The following is a 21,292-nucleotide window of genomic DNA, read 5'->3' on the forward strand; positions in this document are numbered from 1 at the left end:
ATCCCCAAAAGGGGGATGGGGACACCAAAATTCCCCCCGATGTCCCCAAAGGGGGGGTGGGGACCCCAAAAGCCCCCTCAATATCCCCAAAAAGGGAATGGGGACCCCAAAACCCCCCCGATATCCCCAAAAAGGGAATGGGGACCCCAAAATTCCCCCCGATATCCTCAAAGGAGAGGTGGGGGTCCCAAAATCTCCTCCTTGGGGACAATGGAGGGTTTGGGGACCCCAAAACCCCCCTCGATGTCCCCAAAAGGGGGACGGGGACCCCAAAATCCTTTATTGGGACCAAAGGAGGGGTGGGGACCCCAAAATCCTCCCTCGGACCATAAAAGGGGGATTGGGGACCCCAAAACCCCCCTCGACATCCCCAAAAGGTGGATTGGGGACCCCAAAATTCCCCCCGATGTCCCCAAAGGAGGGGTAGGGATCCCAAAATCTCATCCCAGGGACAATTTTGGCTTGTGGGGTCCCCAAAATCTCCCTCGATATCCCCAAAAGGGGGATGGGGACCCCAAAATTCCCCCCGATATCCCCAAAGGGGGGGTGGGGGACCCCAAAATTCCCCCCGATATTCCCAAAGGAGAGGTGGGGGTCCCAAAATCTCCTCCGTGGGGACAATGGAGGGTTTGGGGACCCCAAAACCCCCCTCGACATCCCCAAAGGGGGATTGGGGACCCCAAAATTCCCCCCGATGTCCCCAAAAGGGGGATGGGGACCCCAAAATTCCCCCCGATATCCCCAAAGGGGGGGTGGGGACCCCAAAATCCACCCCAATATCCCCAAAGGAGAGGTGGGGGTCCCAAAATCTCCTCCTTGGGGACAATGGAGGGTTTGGGGACCCCAAAACCCCCCTCGATGTCCCCAAAAAGGGGGGGTGGGGACCCCAAAATCCCCCTCGACATCCCCAAAAGGGGGATGGGGACCCCAAAACCCCCCTCGATGTCCCCAAAAAGGGGGGGTGTGGGGACCCCAAAACCCCCCTCGATATCCCCAAAAAGGGGGATGGGGACCCCAAAATTCCCCCCGATATCCCCAAAAAGGGGGGGTGGGGACCCCAAAACCTCCCTCGATATCCCCAAAAGGGGGATGGGGACCCCAAAATCCCCTCTTGGGACCAAACGAGGGGTGGGGACCCGAAAATCCTCCCTCGGACCATAAAAGGGGGATTGGGGACCCCAAAACCCCCCTCGACATCCCCAAAAGGGGGATGGGGACCCCAAAACCCCCCTCGACATCCCCAAAAAGGGAGGGGGGGGGGAGGTGACGCCTCATCCCCGCCCCTCCCCCACGCCGGGGCCGGGTCCCTTTAAGGGAGGCGGGACTTGGGGGGGGGGGGGAGGGGGAAATTCCCGGGATTTTTTTTTTTGTTTTTTTGGGATGAGGGGGGACCCAGAGGGGTGGGGGAGGGGAGGATGCTCCGCGCCTTCGTCCTGCGGGCCGAGAACGTTCTCACGGGCGGCAGCGACGTCAGCGACAGCTACTGCAGCTGCAGCTTCCGAGGTGCGCTTTGGGGCCAAACACCGCGATTTCGGGCAATTTTGGGGGGGGTTTCTGGAGGATTTGGGGCGCCCTGAAGGTTGGGAAGGAGCCGGGAGCGCCGCGCTCCCTCCCCGGCCCCGTTATCGCCGCCCCTCCCCGGCTTTGGGGGAGTGAAAGTGGGAAGGGCCAGAGGGGAGGGAAAAATGGGGATTTAGGGGGAAAATGGGGATTTAGGGGAAAAAAACCCCGGGATTTAGGGGGGAAAAAATCAGGATTTAGGGGGAAATGGGAATTTAGGGGGAAAAAAAGGGGATTTAGGGGAAAAAACCCCCGGGATTTAGGGGGAAAATGGGGATTTCGGGGAGAAATGGGGATTTTGGGGAAAAAAACCCCGGGGATTTAGGGGAAAAAACCCCTGGATTTAGGGGGAAAATGGGGATTTAGGGGAAAAAACCCCTGGATTTAGGGGGAAAATGGGATTTAGGGGGAAAACCCCCGGGATTTAGGGGGAAAACCCCCGGGATTTAGGGGAAAAAAACCCCGGGATTTAGGGGGAAAAATCGGGATTTAGGGGAAAAAATATCGGGATTTAGGGGGAAAAAAATCAGGGTTTAGGGGGAAAAAACCCCCCTGGATTTGGGGGGAAAATGGGGATTTAGGGGGGGGAAAAAATCGGGATTTAGGGGGAAAAAATGGGGATTTAGGGGAAAAAACCCCCCGGGATTTAGGGGGAAAATGGGGATTTGGGGAAAAAAAACCCCGGGATTTAGGGGGGAAAACCCGGGGATTTAGGGGGGAAAAAATCAGGATTTAGGGGGAAATGGGAATTTAGGGGGAAAAAAAGGGGATTTAGGGGAAAAATCGGGATTTAGGGGGAAATAAAAAAAAATCGGGATTTAGGGGAAAAGACCCCGGATTTAGGGGGAAAAAATGGGGATTTTGGGGAAAAAACCCCCGGGATTTAGGGGGAAAATGGGGATTTAGGGGAAAAAAACCCGGGATTTAGGGGGAAAGAATGGGGATTTTGGGGAAAAAAACCCCCGGGATTTAGGGGGGAAAACCCCGGGATTTAGGGGGAAAAATGGGGATTTTGGGGAAAAAAAACCCCGGGATTTAGGGAGGAAAAATGGGGATTTTGGGGAAAAACCCCCGGGATTTAGGGGAAAAAACCCCGGGATTTAGGGGGAAAATGGGATTTAGGGGAAAAAAACCCCCCTGGATTTAGGGGGAAAAAAATGGGGATTTTGGGGAAAAACCGCCGGGATTAAGGGGGAAAACCCCCGGGATTTAGGGGGCAAAAAATGGGGATTTTGGGGAAAACCCCACGGGATTTAGGGGAAAAACTCCCGGGATTTAGGGGGAAAGAATGGGGATTTTGGGGAAAAAAAACCCCGGGATTTAGGGGGAAAATGGGGATTTTGGGTAAAAAAACCCCCTGGATTTGGGGGGAAAAATCGGGATTTAGGGGAAAAAAAAACCCCCTGGATTTAGGGGGAAAAAATGGGGATTTTGGGGAAAAACCCCCGGGATTTAGGGGGAAAATGGGGATTTAGGGGAAAAACCCCTGGATTTAGGGGGAAAATGGGATTTAGGGGAAAAGAAACCCCCTGGATTTAGGGGGAAAAAATGGGGATTTTGGGGAAAAACCCCCGGGATTTAGGGGAAAAAAACCCGGGATTTAGGGGGGAAAAAAATCAGGATTTAGGGGGAAATGGGAATTTAGGGGGAAAAAAAAGGGGATTTAGGGGAAAAATCGGGATTTAGGGGGAAATAAAAAAAATCGGGATTTAGGGGAAAAGACCCCGGATTTAGGGGGAAAAAATGGGGATTTTGGGGTAAATGGGGATTTAGGGGGAAAAAATGGTGGTTTTGGGAAAAAAACCCCGGGATCTAGGGGGAAAACCCCCGGGATTTAGGGGGGAAAAATCAGGATTTAGAGGGGAAATGGGAATTTAGGGGAAAAAAAAAGGGGATTTAGGGGAAAAATCGGGATTTAGGGGGAAAAAAAAAAAAGGGGGATTTAGGGGAAAAATCGGGATTTAGGGGGGAAATGGGGATTTAGGGGGAAAATCGGGATTCAGAGAAAAAAAAAAGGGGATTTAGGGGGAAAAATGGGGATTTTGAGGGGATTTTGGTGGGATTTGAGGGGAATTTGGGGGAATTTGGGGGAATTTTGGGCTGATTTAGGGTGATTTGGGGGAACTTGGGGGGATTTAGGTGGATTCCAGGCGATTTTTAGGGGCAATTTGGGAGGATTTTGGGGGGATTTAGGTGGATTGGGGGGATTTGGGGGGAATTTAGGGGGGTTTAGGGAAATTTAGGGGAAATTGGGGGGATTTAGGTGGATTTCGGGTGATTTTAGGGGCAATTTTGGGGGCATTTAGGTGGATTTAGGGGAATTTAGGAGGGTTTAGGGGAATTTTGTGCTGATTCAGCGTGATTTGGGGGATTTTTGGGGGGAATTTGGGGGATTTAGGTGGATTTCGGGTGGTTTTAGGGGCAATTTTGGGGGATTTTGGGGGGTTTGAGGAGGATTTGGGGCGCCCTAAAGGTTGGGAAGGAGCTGTCCCCGTTATCGCCGCCCCTCCCCCCCCCCCGGCTTTGGGGTGGTGAAAGTGGGAAGGGCCAGAGGGGAGGGAAAAATGGGGATTTAGGGGAGAAATGGGGATTTTGGGGAAAAAACCCCGGGATTTAGGGGGAAAAATGGGGATTTAGGGGGAAAAAAACCCCGGGATTTAGGGGAAAAACCCTCGGGATTTAGGGGAAAAATCGGGATTTAAGTGAAAAAAAACCCGGGATTTAGGGGAAAAGACCCCGGGATTTAGGGGAAAGAACCCCGAGATTTAGGGGAAAAAAACCCCTGGATTTAGGGGGGAAAAAACCCCGGGATTTAGGGGGGAAAAATCAGGATTTAGGGGGGAAATCGGAATTTAGGGGAAAAAAAAAAAGGGGATTTAGGGGAAAAATCGGGATATAGGGGGGGAAAATGGGGATTTAGGGGGGAAAAATGGGGATTTAGGGGGAAAATCGGGATTTGGGGGAAAAATGGGGATTTATGGGAAACAAATAGGGGTTTTGAGGGGATTTTGGTGGAATTTGGGGGATTTAGGGGAATTTTGGGCTGATTCAGGGGGATTTAGGGGAATTTTGGAGATTTTTGGAGGGATTTAGGTGGATTTAGGGGGATTTTAGGGGCAATTTTGGGGGGATTTAGGTGGATTGGGGGGATTTGGGGGAATTTAGGGGAATTTTGCCCTGATTTAGGGCGATTTGGGGGATTTTGGGCGGGATTTTGGGGAAATTGGGGGGATTTAGGTGGATTTCGGGTGATTTTAGGGGCAATTTTGGGGGATTTTTAGGGACAATTTTGGGGGATTTTTAGGGGCAATTTTGGGGGGGTTTAGGGGCATTTAGGGCTGATTTCGGGTGATTTGGGGGAAATTTGGGGGGATTTAGGTGGATTTAGGGGGGTTTAGGGGAATTTAGGGCTGATTTAGGGTGATTTGGGGGGATTTTTGGGGGGGATTTGGGGGGATTTTGGGGGGATTTAGGTGGCTTTAGGGGGATTTTGGGAGAGTTGAGGGGAATTCTGCACTGATTTAGGGTGATTTGGGGGGATTTTGGGGGGAGATTTGGGGGAAATTTGGGAGATTTAGGTGGATTTGGGGTGATTTTAGGGGCAATTTTGGGGGGATTTTTAGGGGTGATTTTGGGGGGGTTTAGGAGAATTTAGGGCTGATTTCGGGTGATTTTAGGGGTGATTTTGGGGGGATTTAGGTGGATTTGGGGGAATTTAGGGGGGTTTAGGGGAATTTAGGGCTGATTTAGGGTGATTTGGGGGGATTTTTGGGGGGATTTGGGGGGATTTAGGTGGATTTGGGGTGATTTTAGGGGCAACTTTGGGGGGATTTTGGGGGGATTTAGGTGGCTTTAGGGGGATTTTGGGGGAGTTGAGGGAATTTAGGGGGTTTTAGGGGAATTTAGGGGGGTTTAGGGGAATTCTGCACTGATTTAGGGTGATTTGGGGAATTTTGGGGGGATTTGGGGGAAATTTGGGGGATTTAGGTGGATTTGGGGTGATTTTAGGGGCAATTTTGGGGGGATTTTTAGGGGCAATTTTGGGGGGGTTTAGGGGAATTTAGGGCAGATTTAGGGTGATTTTAGGGGGGAATTTGGGGGGATTTAGGTGGATTTAGGGGGGTTTAGGGGAATTTAGGGGTGATTTGGGGGGATTTTGGGGGGAGATTTGGGGGAAATTTGGGGGGATTTAGGCAGATTTGGGGTGATTTTAGGGGCAACTTTGGGGGGGGATTTTTGGGTGACTTCGGTGGGATTTGGAGGGGATTCCGGAATTTGGGATGGGGCCGGGATTCCCGCGCTCCCTCCCTGCCCCTGGTGGCCCTTGGGGACCCCCCTGGAGCCACCCCCGGCCCCGCCCGGGATATTTTGGGATTTCCCGCGCGGGGGGGGGGGGGGGGCGAGGGGGGGGGAAGGGACGATCCCAAATTTGGGAATAGCGGGGAATTTGTCCCTTCCCGGGAGGGGACAAAGGGCCGTGACGTCACGGGATGTTCGGGATGGGTTTTTTCCTGGGAAAAAGCGGCTTTTTGGGATTGCCGGGAGAGGGGCCGGCTGTGGGATCGAGCGTTCCCGGTTTTTCATGGAATTCTCCCCGGCGCGTGCGTGCGGCGTTCCCGGGGTTCTGCTGCTCCCGGTCAGCCCCAATTCCAAGGTTTTGGGGTTTTTTTTTTTTGGTGTTTCTGGGATTGCGGCATTCCCGAATTCTGGGATCCCGGTGCTGGGGCAGCCTCAGGCCTTGGGGGATCCCAAAATCCCCGGGATTTATTCCCCATCCCTGGGAATGTTCCCAGCATTCCCAAATCCCGGTGTTTAGGGGATTTTTGGGGTTCCCAGCATTCCCAAATCCCGGTGTTTAGGGGATCTTTAGGGTTCCCAAAATTCCCAAATCCCGGTGTTTAGGGGGTCCTTGGGGTTCCCAGCATTCCTGAATCCCAAGGATTTCATTCCCCATCCCTGAGGTTCCCAGCATTCCCAAATCCCGGTGCTGGGTCATCCTCAGGCCTTGGGGGATCCCAAAATCCCAGGGATTTATTCCCCATCCCTGGGAATGTTCCCAGCATTTCTAAATCCCGGTGTTTAGGGGATCTTTGGGGTTCCCAGCATTCCCAAATCCCAGTGCTGGGTCATCCTCAGGCCTTGGGGGATCCCAAAATCCCAGGGATTTATTCCCCATCCCTGGGAATGTTCCCAGCATTCCCAAATCCCGGTGTTTAGGGGATCCTTGGGGTTCCCAGCATTCTGGAATCCCAAGGATTTCATTCCCCATCCCTGGGAATTGTGAGATTCCCCAATCCCAGGGATTTATTCCCGATCCCTGGGTTTCCCAGCATTCCCAAATCCCGGTGTTTAGGGGATCTTTGGGGTTCCCAGCACTCCCAAATCCCGGTGTTTTGATTTCCCATCCCTGGGATTTGCAGCATTCCCAGATCCCGGTGCTGGGTCATCCTCAGGCCTTGGGGGATCCCAAAATCCCAGGGATTTATTCCCGATCCCCGGGGTTCCCAGCATTCCCAAATCCCGATGTTTTGATTTCCCATCCCTGGGAATTGCAGCATTCCCAAATCCCGATATTTAGGGGATCTTTGGGGTTCCCAGCATTCCTGAATCCCAAGGATTTCATTCCCCATCCCTGGGAATTGCAGCATTCCCAGATCCCGGTGTTTGCCCATCCCTGGCACTGCCAGCATCCCTAAATCCCAGGGATTCATTCCCGATCCCTGGCACTGCCAGGATCCCTAAATCCCAGGGATTCATTCCCGATCCCTGGCACTGCCAGCATCCCTAAATCCCAGGGATTCATTCCCGATCCCTGGCACTGCCAGGATCCCTAAATCCCAGGGATTCATTCCCGATCCCTGGCACTCCCAGCATCCCTAAATCCCAGGGATTCATTCCCGATCCCTGGCACTCCCAGCATCCCTAAATCCCAGGGATTCATTCCCAACTCCCGCCTCTCTTTTCCACCATCCCGGTTTTTTTCCAGCCCCTCCAGGGGCGTTCCCGTGCCGGGAAGGGCCGGACCGGGAAAAGGGGGTGGGAATGGGATGAGGGAGCGGATCCTTATCCCGATCCCGGCTTTCCCAATCCCGGCTTTCCCAATCCCGGCTTTCCCAAACCCGGCTTTCCCGATCCCGGCTTTCCCGATCCCGGCCATGCTCCGCTGCCTGCTCCAAAGGGCTTCCCAACTTCCCAACGTGGAAAAGCGGGATAAACAAAGCGATCCCGTGGCCAGCCTGACATTCCGAGGTGAGGGAATCCCGGAGTTTTTCATTTTTTTGGGAAGGAAGGGAGGCTTTGGAATATTTTTGGCTGCTTCGGGAATAAAATTTGGCAGCTGGGAAAGCTCCTGCAGCTCCCAAATCCTTGGAAAATCCTCCCCTCTTTTCCCAGCTTTTATCCCCCTGATCCTGAGTTTTTTAAAAATCCGTGCTGGAATATCCCTGGGAATTCTGTGCCTTTAAATCCCTGAATTCCGGATTGGGATGGATGGGAATAATCCCATGTGGAGCGGGGTTTATCCCATTCCCGAGGGATGGATTTCCTGGGAAAAGGGAGGGCTTTGCGCTCCCCAAAATTCCCGCTGGAAGCTGGCGCTGCCTTGGGGGGTTTTGGTATTTCCTGGTGTGGGGAAAAATGAGGAAAAATGGGGGGGAATGGGGAAAAAATGGGAAAAAAATGGGGAAAACCGGGAAAAAAAATGGGGGGAAATGGTAAAAAATGGGGAAAAACAGGGAAAAATGGGGAAAAATGGGGAGAAATGAGGAAAAATGGGGAAAAATAGGGAAAAATTGGGGGAAATGGGAAAAATGAGGGGAAATGGGGAAAACCGGGGAAAAACAGGAAAAAATGGGAAAAATGGGGAAAAATGAAAAAATGGGGAGAAATGAGGAAAAATGGGAAAAAATAGGGAAGGTATTGGGAAATCAGGAAAAAATGAGGAAAAATGGGGAAAAACAGGGAAAACCAGGAAAAAATGGGGAAGAAATGGGGAAAAATAGGGAAAAAATTGGGAAAATAGGAAAAAAAGGGAAAAAATAGGGGAAAAATGGGGGGAAACAGAGAAAAATGGGGAAGAACAGGAAAAAATGGGAAAAATGGGGAAAAATAGGGAAAAATGGGAAAAAAATGGGGAAAAATGGGATGAAATGGAGAAAAATAGGAAAAAATGGGGAGAAATGGGGAAAACCGGGAAAAAATGGGGAAGAAATGGGGAATAATAGGGAAAAAAATGGGAAAATAGGAAAAAAAGGGAAAAAATAGGAAAGAATGGGGAAAAATAGGAAAAAATGGGGAAAAATGGGGAAAAATGGGGGGAAATGAGAAAGAAATGGGGGAAAAGGGGGAAAATCCTGGTTTTAGAAAAAAATAAGGAAAAGGACCTAAGAGTGGGTCCCGATCCAGCTTTTCCCTTTGGAATGCGGGTGCCGCTGATCCCATTCCCACCGGGATCCCTCTGGAGGATCCCGGGAGCTCCATCTTTGGCCAAATCCTGATCCGGGCCAATTCCAGGGCTCTGAATCCCGGGAAAAATCAGGAATGAGAAGGGGAATGAACCTTTGGATGAGGAAAACTGAGTTGTCCAAATTCCCGGCTGCCGGGAATTTTGGCTTTTCCCCAATCCCAAACCGGGAAGGATTCGCTGAACGGGGCTAAAAGAGCAGAAAAGCGGGAATATTTGGGATATCCCGGGAGTCTCCCGGGGTTTGAGTCACCTCCATTGTTTGGCCTTTTCCTTTTCCTCTTCCCTTGGGATGCAGCCGCATTCCAAGAGGGATGAGGGGGGCGTGGCTTTGGGAAGGGTCAGGGGGGTGGTGGGGGTGGGGATGGAGCATTCCCAAGATTTGGGAATGCTGGATTTGGGGGAATTTGGAGCCGCCGATCCCGCGGTTTTTTTGGGGGATCCTGGGGAAACTGAGGCACAATCCCGAGGTTTGGATGCAGGGAATGGAGGGATTGGAATGGTTGGGATCACCCGTGGCTCTTCCCAGCCCAAATTCCCAATCCCTGGAAACCTTTGGATGTGGCCTTGCTGCTCCTGGGGAAACTGAGGCACAGCAAGGAGGGGATTTCCATGGGGTTTTCCAACTGGGAACGGTTGGGGATCCCCATTCCTGCCTGGGAATAGGGAATGGGGCTGGATCCCGATCCTGGAAGCTGTGGGAATTCCTGGAAGCTCAGCGCCAGCTGGGACTGGGGAATGGGATCCAATCCTGATCCTGGGAATCCCTGGAAGCTCAGCTCCAGCTGGGAGCAGGGAATGGGATCCAATCCTGATCCTGGGAATCCCTGGAAGCTCAGCTCCAGCTGGGATTGGGGAATGGGATCCAATCCTGATCCCAGGAATCCCTGGAAGTTCAGCCCCAGCTGGGATTGGGGATGGGATCCAATCCTGATCCCGGAAATCCTTGGAAGTTCAGCCCCAGCTGGGATTGGGGTTGGGATCCAATCCTGATCCTGGGAATCCCTGGAAGCTCAGCCCCAGCTGGGAGCAGGGAATGGGATCCAATCCTGATCCTGGGAATCCCTGGAAGTTCAGCCCCAGATGGGATTGGGGAATGGGATCCAATCCTGATCTTGGGAATCCCTGGAAGTTCAGCCCCAGCTGGGATTGGGGATGGGATCCAATCCTGATCCTGGGAATCCCTGGAAGCTCAGATGCACCTGGGATTGGAGTTTCATTCTGGGATCCCAGGGATCCCTGGGAAGCTTCCGATCCATGGGAAGATCCCAATCCCATTTTTTCCCCTTCCAGGTGTGAAGAAGAGGACAAAGGTCATCAAGAACAACACAAATCCCATCTGGAATGAGGTGAGAATTCCCAATCCCTGGATTTATCCCTGTTCCCGAGCCCAGGGGATTCCCTGAGGCTTCTACTCCACGGAAAGTTTGGGATCGTTCCCTTTCTGCTCTGGAATTCCGGGCAGAATTCCAACCTCTTCCCCTTCCATCGAGGCCTTATCCAGGCTCGGCACCAACATTACAAGGAATTCCTATGGAATGGGAATTTTTCCAGCACATTTTCCCTTCCAACCCCATCCTTGTGCTCCCATGGGCCAAAATTCCCAAAAAAGATTGGAATTTGGTGGGAAAACGGGCACAGACTGGGGCTGGAGCAGCTCCTTCCCAGGAATCCAAGGACAAGCTTTTCCCAGGGCATCTTTTCCCAAAGGATTTGCTGGGAATTTTGGCTTTGGGAATGTTGTGATTCCAAGAGGGTTTGGGATTTGGGTTCTCCAATTCCAGGCGCTGATCCCGGCTCCTTCCTCCCCTTTTTTCCAGGGATTCGAGTGGGATCTGAAGGGAATCCCGCTGGATCCCGATGCCGAGCTCACCGTGGTGGTCAAGGACCATGAAACCGTGGGAAGGAACAGGTGGGAAAAATTCCGGAAAAATTCCGGAAAAATTCCAGAACAGGTTGGAAAAAATTCCTCTCCCTTCTCCCATTCCCGGAGCTCTTCCCGAACTCCGCAAATTCCCACCGCGGGAGGCCGGAGCCACATTTTTGGGCTGCTTCGCTTGGAATTCCGGGGGAAAATTCCAGCGTTGGAAGGTTGGGAATACACAGGGGGTCCTTGTTTGGGGATGGATACTTTGGATACTTGGCTGGGATTTGGGAAGCGCTGCCAAGGTCATTCCCAAGGCTCCGGAGTGCCGGGAAGGGCGGCGGGAACGGAGCCTCCGGTTTCCTTCCTCCCGCTGCTGCCGGTGCCTCCCATTCCAGGGGTTCCCCACGGATCGGAGGCTCCTGCTGGGGGAGGAAAGAGGGAATTCCAGGGATTCCAGGGATTCCCGGCTCCGTGGGGTGGGAGAGCTGCTGGGAAAGGGGAAAAATAGAGGATGGGATTTATTTTTGGGATCGGAGGTTGGGAATGTGCTCCCTGCTCCGGGAAGGATCCCGTTTCCAAGGCTGGAGCCGAGGCTGGAATTGCTGCTGGGCTGGAATCCAAAGGAGCTGGAGTTTGGGGCCGTTCCAGCTCCGGAGTGTCCATAAATAACCACGGGAAAACGGGAGGAGGGTCCTGGATCCCTGAGCAGGAAGATTCCGGCTGATGCCTCCCACTGTCCCGGGGGATCCAAGCTGCCCTTGGGCACTGCCAGGGATCCAGGGGCAGCCCCAGCTGCTCTGGCAATTCCAGCCCAGCCCCTCCCCACCCTCCCAGCCAGCAATTCCTTCCCAACATCCCAGCCCAAGCTCCCCTTTCCCACTGGGAAGCCATTCCCTGCCTCCTGGCCCTCCATGCCTTGGCCCCAGTCCCTCTGCAGCTCTCCTGGAGCCCCTTTAGGCCCTGCAAGGGGCTCCCAGCTCTCCCTGGCCCCTTTCCCTTCTCCAGGGGAACATTCCCAGCTCTCCCAGCCTGATCCAGAGGGGCTCCACAATCCTGGAATGGTTTGGATTAGTAGGGACTTTAAATCCCATCCCATTCCCACCCCATTCCATGTTCAGGGACACCTCCCACTATCCCGGGTGGATCCAAGCCCAGTGTCCAGCCTGGCCTTGGGCACTGTCAAGGATCCAGGGGCAGCCCCAGCTGCTCTGGGAATTCCATTCCCAGCAATTCCATTCCCAAATCCCACCCCAAGCTCCCCTTTCCCACTGGGAAGCCATTCCCTGCCTCCTGTCCCAAATCCCTTATCCCAAATCCCTCTGCAGCTCTCCTGGAGCCCCTTTAGGGACTCTGAGGATTCCCTGGCTCCTTCCCTTCTCCAGGGGAGCATTCCCAGCTCTCCCAGCCTGCCTCCATCTCCGTGCCCCTCTCCTGACTCCCATCCCTGCCTCTGGAATGGTTGGGATGCCCCTGGATGTGCCCTGAGCCCTGTCGCTGTTTCCCGCAGGTTTTTGGGAGAATCCCGGGTGCCGCTCCGGGATGTTCTGGGCACTCCCAGCCTGGCGGCCTCGTTCAACCTCCCCTTGCTGGACTCGCGCAAGGAGAGCACCGGGGTGAGCGTTGGCACCAGTTTGGACCAGTTGGGGCTCCCAGTTTGGACCAGTTGTGGCTCCCAGTTTGGGACCAGTTGTGGCTCCCAATTTGTGACCAGTACAAGCCATGGAATGGCCAGTTTGCACTCCCAGTTTGGGACCAGTTGTGGCTCCCAGTTTGGCACCAGTACAAGCCATGGAATGGCCAGTTTGGGCTCCCAGTTTGGGACCAATTGGGGCTCCCAGTTTGGGACCAGTACAAGCCATGGCATGGACAGGGGGACTCCCAGTTTGCGAACAGTTTGGGCTCCCAGTTTGGGACCAGTTGTGGCTCCCAGTTTGTGACCAGTACAAGTCATGGAATGTCCAGTTTGGGCTCCCAGTTTGGGACCAGTTGTGGCTCCCAATTTGTGACCAGTACAAGCCATGGAATGTCCAGTTTGGGCTCCCAGTTTGGGACCAGTTGTGGCTCCCAATTTGTGACCAGTACAAGCCATGGAATGGCCAGTTTGGGCTCCCAGAGTTGGGCCCCCCCGGTTTGGGACCAGTATGAGCCGTGGCTTGGCCAAGGGGACTCCCAGTTTGGCACCAGCTGGGGCTCCCAGTTTGGGACCAGTTTGAGCCATGGCCCTTCCAGTGGCAGCTCCCAGTTTGAGCCATGTCCCTCCCAGTTTGGGACCAGTCTGAGTCCTGTCCCTCCCAGTTTCAGACCAGTTTGAGCCACATCCCTGCCACTTTCAGCTCCCAGTTTGGAACCAGTCCCACCCACATCCCTCCCAGTTTGGGACCAGTCTGAGCCATGTTTCTCCCAGTTTGGGACCAGTCTGAGTCCTGTCCCTCCCAGTTTCAGCTCCCAGTTTGGAACCAGTCCCACCCACATCCCTCCCAGTTTGGGGCCAGTCTGAGTCCTGTCCCTCCCAGTTTATCCCAGTTACCCCATCCCGGCTCTCTAACGCTCCTTCCCTGTTTTCCAGGCTTCCCTGTTCCTGCAGGTGTCCTACATCCCCCCTCCGGGCTCTATCCCACTTTTCCCACCTCCGGCCCCTCCGGATCCGGCCCCGGCTGCGGCCGAGCTGGACACGGTCACCGGTAACCACCACCCCTCCCCATCCTGGTTTTTGGCATCCAAAGCCATTCCCAAATCCCACTTTTCCCTTCTCCTGCCGGGCAGAGATGGCCGGAGAGGAGGATCCCGAGGATCCGGAGGCCACGGGGGACACGGAGCCTTCAGCGTCCTCGGGAGCGCCGGGATCGGAGCCGCCCTCGTTGCCAAGGAAGCCGTCCGGGAATCTCATCCCAGGGATGAAGAGGAGGAGGAGGAGCTCTCCCAAAAAACCTTTATCCAACAAACCCCAGGATTTCCAGGTGGGATGATCTGTTCCTGTAAAATCCCACAGGTTGTTCTGGTGATTCCCTGTTCTTCAGTCCGTGGGATGATCCCGATGATTCCCTGTCCTCAATCCCAAATCCTGGTGATTCCCTGTCCTCCATCCCATCCCAGATCCAGGTGATACCCAGTCCTCCACCCCATGGGATGATCCTGATGATTCCCTGTCCTCAATCCCATGGGATGATCCTGGTGATTCCCTGTCCTCCATCCCATCCCAGATCCGGGCGATTCCCTGTCCTCCATCCCATGGGATGATCCCGATGATTCCCTGTCCTCAATCCCAAATCCTGGTGATTCCCAGTCCTCCATCCCATCCCAGATCCGGGTGATTCCCTGTCCTCCATCCCGGTGATTCCCAGTCCTCCATCCCATCCCAGATCCAGGTGATACCCAGTCCTCCACCCCATGGGATGATCCCGATGATTCCCAGTCCTCAATCCCAAATCCTGGTGATTTCCAGTCCTCCATCCCATACCAGATCCATGTGATTCCCTGTCCTCCACCTCATGGGATGATCCTGGTGATTCCCAGTCCTCCATCCCATCCCAGATCCAGGTGATTCCCTGTTCTCCATCCTGTGGGATGATCCTGGTGATTCCCATCCCGGTGATTCCCTGTCCTCCATCCCATGGGGTGATTCCCAGTGATTCCCTGTACTCCATCCTATCCCAGATCCTGTTGATTGTTTGTCCTCCACCCCATGGGATGATCCCAGTGATTCCCTGTCCTCCATCCCATGGGATGATCCCGATGATTCCCTGTCCTCCACTTCATGGGATGATCCCGGTGATTCCATGTCCTCCACCTCATGGAATTATCCCGGTGATTCCCTGTCCTCCATCCCATGGGATGATCCTGATGATTCCCTGTCCTCCATCCCATCCCAGATCTGGGTGATTCCCTGTCCTCTATCCCATGAGATGATCCTGGTGATTCCCTGTCCTCCATCTTATGGGATGATCCCAGTGATTCCCATCCCGGTGATTCCCTTTTCTCCATCCCATCCCAGATCCGGGTCAGGGTCATCGAGGCCCGGCAGCTTCCCGGGATCAACATCCGGCCGGTGGTGAAGGTGACGGTGTCCGGACAAACCCGGAGGACGCGGATCCGGAAAGGGAACAGCCCCTTCTTCGACGAGGTCAGCGGGAATTCCCACTCCAACAATTCCCGGGAGAGGCCAGGATTTGGGATGTGACACAAAGGAGAGAGCCCAGCATTCCCTTCCCCTCATCCAGGGCTCTTCCCAAAATCCCAGAGCTACCTGGAGGCTGGAAGCTCCATCCCGTGGGAAGTGGAAATGTGCTCCAGGGGGAAAATCGGGAATGTTCCTCATCCTTATCCCTGTTTCCCACAGACCTTTTTCTTCAACGTCTTCGAGTCCCCATCGGAGCTGTTCGACGCTCCCGTTTTCCTCACGGTGAGTGCCGGGAATTCCTGGAATTCTCCCCTTTCCAGGGAAACACCCCCTTGTTCCCCAGGATTCTCCATCCCGGTGGGATTTGCGTTGGATGTCCCATTTTTCCTCATTTCCAGGTTGTGGATTCTCGGTCGTTCCGCACGGATTCGGTGATCGGGGAATTCCGGGTAAGATCCCATCCCCTTTTCCTGGCATTTCCTGCTCTGGATGAGCTCTGGAATCTCCTTTTCCTTTTATCCCGCAGATGGATGTGGAGACCGTTTACTCCGAGCCGAGTGAGCCTTGGGAAACTCCTTGATTTTTTTTGGGAATTGCACCCACACATCCGAGCTCTTCCGTAGAGGAACACCGGATCCATGAGCATGGAATCCTGGAATGGTTGGGGTGGGAAGGGGCCTTAAGGATCATCCGGATCCATCCAGGGACAAATTCTATGATCCCAGGTGGATCCAAGTCCATCCCAGCCTGGCCTTGGACATTCCCAGGGATCCAGGGGCAGCCACAGCTGCTCTGGGAATTCTATCCCGAGGAATTCCTTCCCAAGATTCCACTCCAAGCTCCCCTTTCCCACTGGGAAGCCATTCCCTGCCTCCTGTTCCAAATCCCTTATCCCAAATCCCTCTGCAGCTCTCCTGGAGCCCCTTTAGGGACTCTGAGGATTCCCTGGACTTTTCCCTTCTCCAGGGGAACATTCCCAGCTCTCCCAGCCTGCCTCCAGAATCCTGGAATGGTTTAGGTTTGGAGACCTTAAATCCCGTCCATTTCCCACCCCATCCATGTCCAGGGACACTTCCCACTATCCCAGGTTTCTCCAACCCCCATCCAACCTCTCCTTGGACACTTCCAGGGATGTCGCATCCACAGCTTCTGTGGGAATTCCATCCCAAAGACACCTCCCTCTTCTCAGATCCCTTCCTGGGAAAAGAGCTGAAACATTCCTGTATCCCATTCCATGATATCCATTCAAAATCCCACCCAGGAGCATCCCTGGCCATCCAAGGATTAATTCCCGGATTTCCATGGTTTCCCGCAGAACACGCTTTCCTCAGGAAGTGGCTGCTCCTGTCGGATCCGGAGGATTTTTCCGCCGGAGCCAAGGGATACCTGAAGGTCAGCGTCTGCGTGCTGGGGCCTGGAGATGAAGCTCCTGTGAGTATTCCTGATGGGAATTCCAGACAGGGGATATTCTGGATCTGGGGTATTCCGGATCTGGGATATTCCGGCCAAGGGTCACCAAACCCCATGGGCATTCCCAGAGAAGCCACAGCCTGGATCCTCCTCCATTTTGGGGGAAAAGTGCTGCATTTTCTCATGGAATCCTGGAATGGTTTGGGAGGGATTTAAAGCTCATCCATTCCCACCCCGGGACAGCTCCCACTATCCCAGGTGGATCCAAGCCCCAGTGTCCAGCCTGGCCTTGGGCACTGCCAGGGATCCAGGGGCAGCCCCAGCTGCTCTGGCAATTCCAGCCCAGCCCCTCCCCACCCTCCCAGCCAGCAATTCCTTCCCAACATCCCAGCCCAAGCTCCCCTTTCCCACTGGGAAGCCATTCCCTGCCTCCTGGCCCTCCAGCCCTTGGCCCCAGTCCCTCTGCAGCTCTCCTGGAGCCCCTTTAGGCCCTGCAAGGGGCTCCCAGCTCTCCCTGGCTCCTTCCCTTCTCCAGGGCAACATTCCCAGCTCTCCCAGCCTGATCCAGAGCACAGGGGCTCCAGAATCCTGGAACGGTTTGGGATGGAATGGACCTTAAATCCCACCCCATCCATGATTCCCAGATCCATGTCCAGGGACACCTCCCACCATCCCACATCGCTCCAAACTCCATCCAACCTCGCCTTGGACAACTCCCATGGATGAGAGATCCACCCGATCTCTCTGTTTTGGGATTTTCCCGCTCATTCCCGAATCCGGGCTGACTTTTCCCGCTGTTGCCTTTTCCCGCAGCTGGAGAAGAAGGAGGCGGCCGAGGACAAGGAGGACATCGAGGCCAATCTGCTGCGCCCCACCGGGGTCACCCTCAGGGGGGCCCAGTTCTGCCTCAAGATCTTCAAAGCCGAGGATTTGCCCCAGAGTAGGTTTTCCCTTCGGATCCCTCGGAATCGCGACATTCCGGGCGGGAATTAGGGCCCGGAGAAGGGAATGATCCGGATCTTCATCCAAGGATAATCCATGTCTTAATCGGGCGGTTTTATGTGGGAGGAGTTTCTTGCTGGTTCAAACTGGTTTTATCCTGCTTCTCCCGCCTGGAGAGCGCCTCTGTGGGAATGCTCATCCCAGCGGGACCATCGGGATGCTGCGGAATTCCATGAATTTTGGCATCTCCCTCTTTTTCCAGTGGATGACGCCGTCATGGACAACGTCCGGCAGATCTTCGGCTTCGAGAGCAACAAGAAGAACCTGGTGGATCCCTTCGTGGAAGTCAGCTTTGCCGGGAAAACGGTCAGGGAATGGGATGCTCCAGGATCCCTGGGAATGGCAGTGGGAAGAACCCGGGATTGGGATGGCAGCGGGGTGTTCCCGGGGCTGGGATAACAGTGGGATGGGAATGGCAGTGGGACATTCCCTCTGAGTTCCTGGCGTTTCCCTCACAGGTCTTTGGGATTGGGATTTCGATGGGATATTCCCTCCCAGATCCCTGGGATTGGGATGGCACTGGGATGTTCTCAGAGCTGGAATGGCAGCGGGACATTCCCTTAGGATCTCTGGGATTGGGATGGCAGCGGGACATTCCCGCCCAAGTCTTTGGGATTGGGATGGCAGCGGAGATGTTGGTGGAGCTGGAATGGTAGCAGGACAATCCCCAGGAATTTGGGATTGGGACATTTCCTTTGGATCCCTGGGATTGGGATGGCCCCGGGATGACCTTGGGGTTGGGATGGCAATGGGATATTCCTTCCAGATCCCCAGCATGGTCCTGGCATGTGGGAATTTGGTTCTGGAATGGGGGAATCTGATCTTGGAATGGAGGAATTTGCTCTTGGCATGGGGGAATTTAGTCCTGGCATGGAAAAATCTGGTCCTGGAATGAGGGAATTTGGTCCTGGAATGGGGGAATTTGGTCTTGGAATGGGGAAAATGGGATCCTGCTGGTCCCAAGGTGGGAAGATCCCTGGGAAATCTGTGACATCCTCTGCCTCCTGCACCGGGGGGTTTAGGAACCCCATGGAATGGAGGACGGATTTTGGGGAATTTGGAGCTGGATTTTGGGGAATCTGAGGCTGGATTTTGGGGAATCTGAGGCCGGATTTTAGGGACTCTGAAGATGGATTTTAGGGAATCTGAAGCCAGATTTTAGGGAATCTGAGGCCGTATTTTGGGGACTCTGAAGCTGGATTTTAGGGAGTCTGAGGCCGGATTTTGGGGAACCTGAGGCTGGATTTTGGGGAACCTGAGGCTGGATTATAGGGAATCTGAGGCCGGATTTTTGGGAATCTGAGGCCGTATTTTGGGGAAGCTGAGGCTGGATTTTAGGGAATCTGAGGCTGGATTTTAGGGAACCTCCAGCCAGATTTTAGGAAACCTGAGGCCGGATTTTAGGGAATCTGAAGCTGGATTTTAGGGAATCTGAGGCTGGATTTTAGGGAATCTGAAGCTGGATTTTAGGGAATCTGAGGCTGGATTTTAGGGAACCTCCGGCCAGATTTTGGGGGAATTTTCCCTCTTCCCACCTCTCCCTTCCAGCTCTACTCCCGGATCCTGGAGAAAAATGCCAACCCCCAGTGGAACCAGTGCCTGACGCTGCCGGCCATGGTGAGCACCGGTGTCCCCAAGGTCCCCTCCCGCTGTCCTCAGCGCCGCTCACCCTCTTCCCGCATCCCTTTTCCCAGTTCCCATCCATGTGCGAGCGGATGAGGATCCGTGTGACCGACTGGTGAGCGGGAAGGGCATTCCCAGTGCCTGGAGCGGCGGGATGGGCACGGGGACACCCTGAGGTCCCCAAAGTGACGATGTCACCCCACAGGGACCGCCTGACGCACAACGATGTCATCGGCACCGCTTTCCTTGGAATGTCCAAGATCTCGGCTCCCGGCGGGGAGCTGGAGGGTAAGGGCAGGAAGGAGGCCGGGATTTGGGATGCATGGCCTTGGAGGAGCTGCATGGCGTGGCTGGAGGTTGGTGGTGGCCTTGGGGATGTCACTGTCACAGCTGTCACCGTCCCTGGGGTCCTGGAGGTCACGCCGAGCTGTGCCCCGTTTCCAGATGAATCCAACCCCTCTGCATTTGGGATTTGATGGATTCTTGGGAATGCGGGGTGGAGGTTGCAGGTCCATGGTGTGACTGGAGGTTGGTGGTGGCCTTGAGGATGTCACCGCCACTGTCACCGTCCCCGCCTGGGGACACACAGTGGGGTCCTGCGGTCGGTCCAAGCTGTGCCCCATTTCCGGCTGGATCCACCCCCTCTGGGTTTGGGATTTGATGGATTCTTGGGCATGCAGGGTGGAGGTTGCAGGTCCATGGCATGGCTGGAGGTTGGTGGTGACCTTGGGGATGTCGCTGTCACTGTCACCATCCCCGCCTGGGGACACAGGATGGGGTCCTGGGGGTTGCTCCAAGCTGTGCCCCGTTTCCAGATGGATCCAACCCCTCTGGATTTGGGATTTGGTGGATTCTCGGGAATGGGGCCATGGAGGAGCTGCATGGTGTGGCTGGAGGTTGGGGGTGGCCTTGGGGATGTCACTGTCACCGTCACTGTCACCGTCCCCGCCTGGGGACACACAGTGGGGTCCTGGGGTCGCGCCGAGCTGTGCCCCATTTCCGGCTGGATCCAACCCCTCTGCATTTGGGATTTGGGATTTGGTGGATTCTCGGGAATGGGAGATGGAGGTTGCAGGTCCATGGGTGCTGGAGGTTGGTGACACGTGGCGGTGGTGGCACTGCTGCTGGCAGAGGCCACGTCCCCCCTGTGGTGCGGCTGAGGTGACATTTAGGGGCTGTCACGGGGTGGGAATTCCCGTCCAAATCCTGGGATTTTTTAAAGGGGAAGGACCCCCAGGTGTTTGCAGGGCTCAGCCGGGTGCCACCGTCACCAGTGCCGGGTGGGAATTTGGGACACGGCTTTGGAGCTGCCGAGGGCTGGGAGCTTCTGCCTGCATGAGCTTCTGCTGCCAGCACTTCCATGGAATCCGCGATCCCACCGGGAATTCCACATGTGGCTTTGTGACCCCCCCCACGAGCCGTAGGGACACGGGATGGCCACATTGGAAAAAAACTTGGAGCACCCTGGGATAGTGGGAGGTGTCCCTGCCCATGGAATGAGATGAGCTCGAAGGTCCTTCCAAGCCATTCCATGGATTCCATGAACTGGGACATGTTCCAGGGGCTCCACCTGTGTCCCACCCACCGGCATTGTCCAGTCCCTTCTTCCCAATCCCAGTCCAGACCCTGGGATAGGCTGGAGAGAGAGAGAGAGAGAGGCCGGGAGGGAGGATGGGAATGGGGGGATCCAGGACTGGCATCTCCCATTCAACCACTGGGATCTGCTGGATCCCGAGGAAATTCCAGGGAATGCAACTCGGGGAGGCTCCAATCCTGCTCCGTCCCAGTCCTACAGCCTCTGGAATTTTCCAAGGCCAGGCTGGATAAGGCTTGGAACAACCTGGGATAGTGGGAGGTGTCCCTGGGTGCACCTGGATGGGCTTTAAGGTCCTTTCCCACCCAAACCATTCCATGATTCTGTGATTCCGTGATTCCGTGATTCCATGATTCCATGATTCCGTGATTCCGTGAACCTCTTCCAACCTCTCCCTTTCTCTCTCTGTCTCTCCGTGGGAATCCCCACCCTCGTTCCCATATCCGTCCCTTTTCCATGCTCCTCTTCCAACTTTTCCCAACCTCTCTCCCTCTCTTTGTGCCTCAGATGAATTTCCTGCTCCTGCGAAGCCTCTGAAACCCTCGGACCGTACGTTCCCAGTACCATCCCAGTTTTCCAGCACCTCTTGGGACTGGTTTTACTGGTTCCACTCTCTGGATGGGGGAGGATTGGCTGGGATGAGTTGGGAAAGGGAAT

The 21,292-nt window shown here is 54.7% G+C and overlaps 1 protein-coding gene across 5 annotated transcripts in view; it reads left to right on the forward strand.

Moving 5' to 3' along the window:
* The first annotated feature begins 1,415 nt into the window (after positions 1-1,415).
* Positions 1,416-21,292, forward strand: part of DYSF (dysferlin) — an 80,980-nt gene continuing 61,103 nt past the window's right edge. For 2 of the 5 annotated variants that reach the window (XM_069014842.1, XM_069014845.1), the window contains exons 1-16: positions 1,416-1,503; positions 10,316-10,371; positions 10,843-10,934; positions 12,397-12,502; positions 13,456-13,570; positions 13,653-13,846; positions 14,881-15,009; positions 15,226-15,288; positions 15,405-15,455; positions 15,533-15,563; positions 16,322-16,437; positions 17,230-17,356; positions 17,621-17,724; positions 18,967-19,035; positions 19,113-19,156; positions 19,247-19,329. In XM_069014842.1, the coding sequence (XP_068870943.1) occupies positions 1,416-1,503; positions 10,316-10,371; positions 10,843-10,934; positions 12,397-12,502; positions 13,456-13,570; positions 13,653-13,846; positions 14,881-15,009; positions 15,226-15,288; positions 15,405-15,455; positions 15,533-15,563; positions 16,322-16,437; positions 17,230-17,356; positions 17,621-17,724; positions 18,967-19,035; positions 19,113-19,156; positions 19,247-19,329 (1,468 nt within the window). Of the gene's footprint in view, positions 1,504-7,621; positions 7,810-10,315; positions 10,372-10,842; positions 10,935-12,396; positions 12,503-13,455; positions 13,571-13,652; positions 13,847-14,880; positions 15,010-15,225; positions 15,289-15,404; positions 15,456-15,532; positions 15,564-16,321; positions 16,438-17,229; positions 17,357-17,620; positions 17,725-18,966; positions 19,036-19,112; positions 19,157-19,246; positions 19,330-21,142; positions 21,185-21,292 lie in introns of those variants that run through there. The other 3 variants (XM_069014841.1, XM_069014843.1, XM_069014840.1) reach the window with 2 other exon arrangements.

This window comes from Aphelocoma coerulescens, chromosome 4, assembly GCF_041296385.1.
Source record: "Aphelocoma coerulescens isolate FSJ_1873_10779 chromosome 4, UR_Acoe_1.0, whole genome shotgun sequence".
Taxonomy (NCBI): Eukaryota; Metazoa; Chordata; class Aves; order Passeriformes; family Corvidae; genus Aphelocoma; species Aphelocoma coerulescens.